The sequence below is a fragment of the Saccostrea cucullata genome, unplaced genomic scaffold (assembly GCF_032062105.1).
Source record: "Saccostrea cucullata isolate Sc308-1 unplaced genomic scaffold, CSIRO_AGI_Scuc_v1 ctg4469, whole genome shotgun sequence".
Taxonomy (NCBI): Eukaryota; Metazoa; Mollusca; class Bivalvia; order Ostreida; family Ostreidae; genus Saccostrea; species Saccostrea cuccullata.
This window is the reverse complement of record NW_026922318.1, coordinates 144,613-154,168: the sequence shown is the minus strand read 5'-3', so window position 1 is coordinate 154,168 and position 9,556 is coordinate 144,613. Positions and strand designations below refer to the sequence as shown.

The 9,556-nt window shown below is 35.2% G+C and overlaps 1 protein-coding gene across 1 annotated transcript; it reads left to right on the top strand.

Annotated features, from left to right (window-relative positions):
* The first annotated feature begins 649 nt into the window (after positions 1-649).
* Positions 650-7,419, top strand: LOC134261598 (uncharacterized). Its single transcript, XM_062744021.1, has 5 exons — positions 650-1,564; positions 1,695-1,910; positions 5,529-5,615; positions 5,812-5,980; positions 7,319-7,419. The coding sequence occupies exons 1-5, from the start codon at positions 1,115-1,117 to the stop codon at positions 7,417-7,419; spliced, it is 1,023 nt and encodes a 340-aa protein (XP_062600005.1). The 5' UTR covers positions 650-1,114.
* Positions 7,420-9,556: the final 2,137 nt, after the last annotated feature.

Genomic DNA, 9,556 nt, shown 5'->3' with positions numbered 1-9,556 from the left:
CCTCTTTTGCAATCGAGGTAAGAATTTGGAAGAAATAATGTGATGCAAATGAAGGTTCACACCAGTCAAATGATTTTGAATGTTTTAATCCAGGAAAAACTCCAGAAAATAGCCAATATGATCATGCATTAGATTTAAACATTGGAAGAAAGCAAATTTTAGAAGATGATTATGTAACTGGAGAAATGAATGATGATGAATTTAGACAATTGGTTCAGAAATTGAATATTAAACAGAAAGTGTGTTTTGCACTGGATAAAAACTAAGAAAGACCCAATTTATCATTTTCTAAGTGGAGGTGCGGGTGTTGGTAAAAGTGTATTGCTTAGAGCACTCTATCAAGCTCTGATAAAGTATTTCTCACATAAAGCAGGAAAAAACCTTATGAAACAAAAGTTATAATCTGTGCACCAACAGGAAAAGCAGCTTTCATTCTGTTTTTAACATTCCTGCAGAACATGGTTTCAACTATAAACCATTAGATATGCAACAGCTGGGAACTTTTCAATCGAAATTTAAGTCATTAAAAGTGGTATTTATCGATGAAATCTCAATGGTCGGGAGGAAAATGTTTAATTATATTAATTTACGTCTTCAAGAAATTTATTTAGAAATGATGATTCTTGCTGTACTGTTGTATATTCTCAGTTGCTTCCAAATGTGTTCAGAGTAGACAATATTTTAAATGTAGAATTAACATATGGACATATTGTTCATAAAAATTCAAAGATAAATATCTGCTTTGTCTACTGTTCTCCAAAGTTTGCATCTTTTGATCTGTATAAGAGAATTCTCGCTAAATAGCATAGCAAATATGATCTTGGAAAACCACATATTATCATGGGAGACTTTAATTTAGATTTTAATAATGTAAAAATGCTTCCAAGTCATTTAAGGTCAGCGTATTCTCTGTACCAATTGATTGACTACACTATAACAAACTATAATTCAATCTTAGACCATATATATACAAATGTTGATAGAGGTCAAATTCATTCCACTGGAACGATAGAATCGTATTTCTCAGATCATAAACCAATTTTCATTGCTTTGAAGTAATTTGGAAAAAAATCAAAATGAAGCATATTTTCATGTACTTTTTTTCTCCCCATAAATGAAAACCCTGAGGGAAATTTTCGATGACAGTGGGGCAGCAATTACACCTTATAACACAGCTCTGAAGGTCAAAATATGTGGTTTGGGACAAATCTCAACATACAGAAATGCAAGTGGGGAGCAAACGCAGTCCCTTCCCATGGGGATTGCTGACAGAACCATGGCAGCTAAAGGAATGGTGTATGATGTGTCAAAGGCCAGTTCGCTCAAAGTGGCAAGCACTGTGATGCTTCTCAATGTCATCATCAAGAGGGAAAGTAGAGCCATTGTGATGACTAACAGATCAAAACTGTTGATGACAGGGCCCTTTGCAGAGGCGATCCCAGCTCAGCTAGTACAACAAGGCCTGGAATTGGCCTGTCCACCACCATCTGAACTGGTGGCCATCAACAAGATAAAATCATCCACCCCAAAGTCCATGGTGTCCATCAGAGGGCAGGTGGTTTCTGTAAGTAACTCATTTCATTCAGAAATTATGTATATTTTTTATATTCTTTTACTCTCTCTCCTGTGTCTGTATATACATTATATATGTGTGTGTGTGTGCATCTATATCATGCAAATAAGATTTCTTGCAGGAGGAAATAGAAAGGACAGCTAAAGTAAATGGGGAGGACACACTAGTTAGGAGTTTGAAAATAAAGGATGAAACGGCTTCCTGCAAGGTGTCCTTATGGAGGGGACTCAGCAAAACAAAAACTGCCGTTGGGAGTCATCTGGAGATAACAAACGTCATCGTACAGGTGTACAATGACGAAAAGTCTGTCTCTACCACGTCAAGATCCAAGATGCTGGTAAGGGAAACTTTTATATGAAATATATTTAGTAAATTTCCCATTACCCATTACCTTTCGTACTTCTTTGCCTTACTTTGCCAAAAGAATTTTTCTTCAAATTTATCCAGGTTTAGATTAACAGTGTCCAGTTTGAAAAATTGTAAATTTTTCATTGGTCATTCAGGACATTTGTCATTGGTCATTCAGGACAAAAAGAGACTGTAAATGGAAAACAGGAATACATGTACTAGTAATCTGGGGCCACCCTTTCATTAAAATCATGATAAAATCAAATGGTCCCCCCCCTCTCATTGATCATTTATGAAATACATGTATATCAACTTAATGAAGCAGCAGAAAGTTGTGAGATTTTTTTTTTCATTTGAATAAAGTTGATGAAACATATCAGGCGGAGTAAAGAGTTCTTTGTTAATTACATGTACTAATAACTTTTAGTGTTTTTCTGTGTGGATTGTAAAATGTTACACATGCACTAAATGTATATAAAGAAAAAAAAAAGAGAATAAATTTGTAGTATTTTATCATGCAATTTGTGGGGGGTGGGGGGGGGGGTGTAGAGACAAACTTTTCTCACTACCAATTCCTTTCAATATCAATTTTTTAAGCTTACAATACTATATTCTCTTAATATTACTTTACTTGAGTACAAAGTGGGGGGCCAACCTTTCTTTCGGCGAACATTTTCAATAGTAAAAGTATTGTTGATCAAAAAAGCCCCCCCCCCCCGGTTGCTACGTGCCTGCGGTAGGAATATTGCGTTATAATTTGTAACTGTCCAAGTATTAATTTTTCATGTCGCAATCATTCTCGATATCCATGGATTTTGTTTCAATTCTATTTCCACAAACGAAATATAATTGACACAAAAACGATGCTACTTGTATTTGAAAGAGGTCAACCAACACTGTGCATTTCCTCACAGTTTACATAATCTTTACGGTAGGAATATTGCATTAAAATTTGTAACTGCCCGGGTTAAAAAAAGCGGCTACCGTCGTAAAAGCAGCGATTAGCAATAAAAAGGGGGCTTCCTGTAATTCGGGTCATAAAACACATACTGGAAGATCATGGAAATCAAGTAAATTTAAAATTAAATGGTTATGTTGAAAACTTATCAGACACTGAAGTGATTGAATCTAATTAAGGTCTTTCGTTTCCAACGGAAGACCTACTGATTCTGTTGGTAAAGATTATTATTCTTTTTTTTCTACTTCCTAGACGCCAACTTTGAGGCCTCATATCTCGCTCATTTCTCAACAGATTTTGCTCAAATTTCAGAGGTTATAGACGTTTATAAACTCTATCAGAATGATGACTAAAATTTCAAAAAGTCACTTCCGGTTTTGAGTTATTCCCCTTTAAACGAAAAATCATAGGCTTTCGTTTCCGGATAAAGGCTCAGAGACCACAAAAGCTGCAGCAGAAATTTTACTTGTTTTAGATAACAAAAGGATTGAAGTTGTTTACATCGGTTTTTGTTTTTCAATTTCTGTATTCAAAATGGTGCTATATAGGGGTCAACAATTTGTATGCCTAAAACAGCGAAAATTTTTGAGATATTTTCCTTTTTATCTTGAAAACAAAAATATTTTGTTAAGACATGTTGAATAAAAGTTGTGCATAATTACAAGCGCTTTCATTTGATATCATTGAAAAGGGGCTGGCCCCTTAAATTAGGGATCTAGGGCCCTTGAAAGTGTTTGTTTAATATGTTTAATATCTAGAAAAGTATTGAGAATTTATAATACGTCAAATAAGCAAAGTTGTTCAAAATGTCAAGCTTTATCTATTGAGGTTGTCAAAATAAGTCCGGGGACGTCACTTCCGGTCAAACCGGAAGTAGTCAAAATGGCATATTTTTGTTGTTCTTGACAGGTTTTTGGATATCATATGTCACTGGAAGCTTAAATCTTAATTTTCCGTCCGTTGACGGAAATTCCAGTCAAACCGGAAGTTGCCAAAAAATGGCTTGACTTTGCAAAAATAAACATAGATTTGGAGAATTAAACCATTTTTCGACTTCTTTACTCTTTTTTTTTCATATGAAAGTTACTTCCGGTCAAACAGGACGGAAGACCTACTCGTTGCGTTGCTTTGCAACGAGCTCGGCTCTAGTTGAAAATAGTTATTTCTGGTCATATATCTCCTCAAACCCCACCCTGAGTCTCTCGACACATAAATTTATCATTTTTCTCTTTTGAAATTTTTTTTAATACTATAACTGTTATGATTGACTGTGTGAAATGATAACAATTTCACTTTGATTTAAAATCGGTCAAATTACATAAGATCGACCGACATTATTCTGAACTGAAATTTACAATTGCTTTTCTCTCAGGAGAAATATACATCAAAAACTTGCGCAAATGTCATAGAGTGTAAAAAACAGGAAGCTCGTGGGTGGGGCTAGTAATCAGCTACATCGTTGTTGCAACCAATGAGAATCAACGTCACCATTTGACAGTCGGTAAACAAGTAGCGTCGAGAATGTCACGCCATACTGAACGTCCATAAATTGGTTAAAAAACTACTAAGTTATTATTCTTGTATTCAATGAATATTCGTATTATTTCATTGTTGTAATCTTGAATGTGTTGCTGTGACTGTTCCTGATATTCAAACAAATCTTGTTACTGTGTACGAACACAGAATCTTTTCCAACATCAATTTTCCTGAAGGAACTACAATGCTTACTACAGGTGATTCAGAAAAAACACACAGCAAGAAGGATGTGGAAATAACGAACAGTATTGAATCTCAAAGTCCACAAAACAATACAAAATATGAGCAGAGCAAACACGGACCCCAGAAACATTAGAGATGGGATCAGATGCAATGGAGGAGTGGGCATTCCCTGCCGACCGGTCACACCCGCCATTTGTCTTTGTCATGATCAGGAATTAACAGAAAAAATCTGTCGTCAATGGAGTGTATAAATAATGGACTAACAATCGGTATGAAAAACGTCAGTCAGCATATGACTCAATGATAAATAGTATTTGCTGACAAGGTCATTGTATCGACCATAGAACGTACGAAATGATGACTTTAAACAAGACTGCTGATATTCTTGTTACGTCAACTTGCCTGTCAATAATTTACCTCGTTTGAGAAATTGTTCATAGGTAGAGCATGCTCTTGCGTATCTTATCAAGTGAGAAATATATACTCCGTATGCAAGTGATGAAGGTATATTGCTGCATAAGTGAGAACCCATCATACTCAGAGGGCTCAGGCGTAGGAATAAGCATCACTGTTCAGTGATTCAAAAAAGAAGGCCTAAAAAGGCAGAGCCAGGAGTCCATTTAGCCGTCAAAATGAAAGCTGAAGTAGCTTTCTCTTCTTATTATGATAGTCAACAATACATATTTGTGGTAAAATATAATTAAGATTATAAAAATACGAGTCAATACTTTTTCTAAACACCATGGAATAGTTTTTGCTGTTTGCAGATTGTAAACAGTCAGCAAATTATTTAATAGTAGCATTTCAATTCCGTTATATTTTTTCTTATTATGTGTAACATTTTATACGTTCAGTGAAGAAAAAGTCTGCATCCCGCATTGTAGAAAATGTAATGAATGTAGTTTCAGATATTGATGCTCCCCTTGCCAGTCGTCCAAGCCTGCAAACATGACAAGGAATGACAACAGGGTTAGACAGAAGCTGCGGTCACAAGATCCAGAGGATATAGATTTTGTGGTTATTTCAACATTACAATAACATACATGGCAAAGAATTATCTATTTACATATTTACATACACTGTCGAAATCCTATCCAGAAATTCTGCATTTAAAGAAGTTAAGATCAATGCATCAAAAAATGATGTTTTATTTAAGAATGAAATATACACTCCTGTATTTTATAGAAACTGATTTGTTTTGTAAATTTTCTAGTTTGGCATGGGGATCATGGAGCACCAAATGCCAGACTTCACACATGTTGATGTCTATGTTTCTGGTCGTAGACATCTTTGGAACTGGAGTGTGTTCGTGCTCTCCATTAGCAGCAACACAGATGTAGAAGGATGGCACAACAAGCTTAACGGCAGATTTGTCCAAAGAGGTCAGGTTCCCTTCTTCTTGTTGTTGGTGGAATTCCACAAAGCAGACCCCCCTTCAAGCTAAGGTGATCTCGGTAGGAAGATGGTGCGTCTCCATAAGAAAAGGACAGTACATAATAAGTGGAAAACTGTTTGCTGCATGGAAGCAATATTCGGAGGAAGAAATGACTACCTGTCAGCTTTTGCGGCGTTGTGCCAATGTGTATGGACCCAGTGACTAGACTATGATCCTTCCTGCTATCAATTTAACTTAGTATATTTATATACCATCTGTTTGATAGAGCGCCAGGTCAAAAACAAAGTATTAGTTTCATTCATTTCAATATATATATAAATGAATGTTTATTCGCTGCCTTTATGTAAATACAAGAATATTATTTACAGGTTTTGGAAAATTCGGGAAATATCCCGAAATGTTTTGAATACAGTGGTTGTTGCTTTTTCTTTATTCTCCCATAGTTGGATTATCTAGGTGATAAAAATTGGACAAATGGTCATAAACTCTAAATATTGGTAAACCATGATATGTTTCAGACAATTACTTTATCTCTACAGAGTTAAATGGAGCAAGGAGGCCAAACACTCTACACCAAAAGCTTGAAGTTCAAAGTAGTTGCGAGAGACCCAGAATTCCAGTACCGGAATGACAAAAATAAATTAAGGACATCAGTCAACTATTTTTTGGCAGACACCAGTATGGCTCTAAAATCCACAGTCCACGACACTTTCAAATTCTAAAGATTCAGGGTGGAAGAGTCAGCTATCGTCCTGAATATAAAGTTACGTATTTTGAAGTCACTCTTTTTCTAAATTTATTATTTTAATTGTTTAGTTACTATTCTACAGTATTAATGTAACCCCCGGTCACTCGTTCTATTTATGGAATAGTTTGTTAACACCCGGTCACTCATTAGGAGTGACGGTCCTTTGTTTATACCCCATCACTCCTTAGGAGTGATGGTCATTTAGTATATATACACGTACTTATTCGATACGGGGACGCAGTTTTGATATAGTTGTGCTGGGATATACTTCGCTCAAATATTGTTTCAGGATGAATTATACAGTGTTTTGTTGTGATGATTTTGGATGATTCTTAACTATGATTAGTGTGTAAATAAAATGTTAACCGATACTGACTTTTGATTTCCAAGGAGGGAGTAAATCGCCGGGAGAGATTAAATACCTGGATTACGCATTGAGCGTTTACTTATATTTTACATATTATTGCTACCTGCAATAAGAAATGGATTAATTAATTAATCTGACAATTGCTCGGACGTTACAATAATAAGAGGACCTAAAGTGTTGTTGTTACATCTTACACGACTTCCCAACAGTAAATGTAAATGTTCAGGAAAACATCGCAGAAGAGGAGAGACATATACTTAATCCACTTCCGGCTGCTGTGAAGACTGTCATCTATAACGATGAACAATGATGTTGTATACACTTATCAATGATGGAACTATTTTCGTCGGAACAATATGTTTGAGTCGCCGCTGACTACAGTAATATATCTTGAACTGATAGTAAGCATTGATCGAATATATTTAAAAAAGTATTAGAGGACACGGATATGAACAAATTATTGATAAACCAACTACAGATGGATACACCCTGATTGATCATGTGTATGTTAATGGACATATTAAAACAGCTGCTGTTGCTCTCCAAACGTACTACAGTTACCGTTATATGATTTCAGTAAAAGCAAAAATGTAGTCTTTTACATGATTGTAAGAGACGCATAGACATTAAGGTCACTCCTATGTGATTTCCCACATAATAGATTTTTCCAAGTTTTGAAGACATTGTCATCCGCGCATCACTATACAAGGGGGGAAATGGCGACCATGCGGTTAGAGAGTTTGTTTTTCTGGGTTTTTTTATTATTCAATTTAAATGCATTAGTTCTACTGATTCCGTGACTTCTCTTACTACCAATTCTACAGATTATTCTACAGATTGTATTTCTGATTTTTGTTCTATTGCGGATTCCAGAAAATCGCTTACTTTTATTTATTTTTAATTTATATATGAAGCATTTATTGTTCGGTTTGTTTTAGTACTTTTAGTACTTTTTGTATCTTTATACATGTTATATAAGAGTTCCAATTATGAAATAAGTTGTCTTAGTATCAATCACAACATTATAAAGTTAGTAAAGCTTAGGAGAATTTAATTGACATGTCAATAAAACTAGAACTGTCCATTAGGGACAAATACCCCCCGCTGGGTTTATCAGAGAAGGTGCCAATTCAAAAATACTTTATGGATCTAGAGGTGTTCACAATTTACTTACAAAAATTTGCAGTGAAATACAATTGCTCATCATGTTTCTTAATGAATGAAACAAAGGTGCAACCAAATGAAACATCAAAACTAATACATTGTAATTCCATTGTAACATTTTGTTTAAATTTTTTCATTTTATTTTTTTTTATTACTGCATTAAAAAATATATTGCAATTATGTGTTATGTCACTCTGCAAACTGATTGTTGAAAAAAAAACCATTATACAAAATCAAATTAATCTTGATATATCAATTTGAATTGCATTTTGAAAATAAAGAGCTGGTCATCCAGTGATGAAGTGCTTTGACAGACAATAAATTACAATTAAGAGAATAAGAGAAGAGAGATCTTTAATTCTTGTGCCTTATTCCCTGGAGATAGATAACACACACACTTGATAAGAGACTTCCAACACCAAACTCATTAATTTATCTTTAACTGGATGCATGCACAGTCTTTCTACCTTATGTAAACATCTACAATATTTTTACTGTCTGTAAAGGGATGTTTTATATGCTTGTGCGTCGTAAATAACGTCATAAATAACGATCTATGAACGACTATACCAACATTATAGCAGCAACAAGGATACACAGCGTAGGATTCCATAGGTAAATGCTTAATATTTATCGCTATTTGCGTGAAAAATCGATAGCGTCGGTTCAAGGTTCACCCAGTATAAATGGCGCGCAGTGACGCTAAAGTATAATTAAACTGTGTTTACGGAATATTCTATAATATTCCTCATAGTTATAATTTGGACAAATTAATTTTTCTGCTATATTGTGCTGACGATGTCAACTTTGATAGTTGAAGACTCGCATGTGAAATGGCTGAAGTCATTCATAGGAGCCGACCGTCCAGCTGAATCCGTTTTCGACATCTCCGGATCAAAAGAAGTGAATTACTTTAGATTAAGCGGATGACTTATTAACAAGGGTAACCATTTATCTGTCATTTTATCTGCAGTTAGACGCTACAACCCGCAGCACCTCATTGTGTTTATCGGGGGTAATGACCTAGATTCGCGTGACCCAAATTATAGTTCTGAGTGTGTCGTGTCGAAACTGACTGCATTTTTAACGCAGCTAAAACGAGGATTTAATCTGAAAAAAGTGACCGTTTTAAGCTTCATCCCGAGGTCCCTGACTAGAAACATAAACAATACCACCTACAACCAGAGGGTCAAAGAAGCTAACTCTCTTCTAAAGGATTATTGTTTCTCACACAGTTTAGTATTCTGGAGACTAAGGGGTTTTGCTGAAAGCCGCGACCCAAT

Excerpts from the sequence above, each read along its gene's own strand:
- LOC134261598 (XM_062744021.1), top strand. The coding sequence starts at position 1,115 with ATGAAAACCCTGAGGGAAATTTTCGATGACAGTGGGGCAGCAATTACA. Across the intron at positions 1,911-5,528 it reads CGTCAAGATCCAAGATGCTG|TCGTCCAAGCCTGCAAACAT; the intron begins GTAAGGGAAACT and ends TCCCCTTGCCAG. Across the intron at positions 5,981-7,318 it reads CGGCAGATTTGTCCAAAGAG|TAAATGTAAATGTTCAGGAA; the intron begins GTCAGGTTCCCT and ends ACTTCCCAACAG.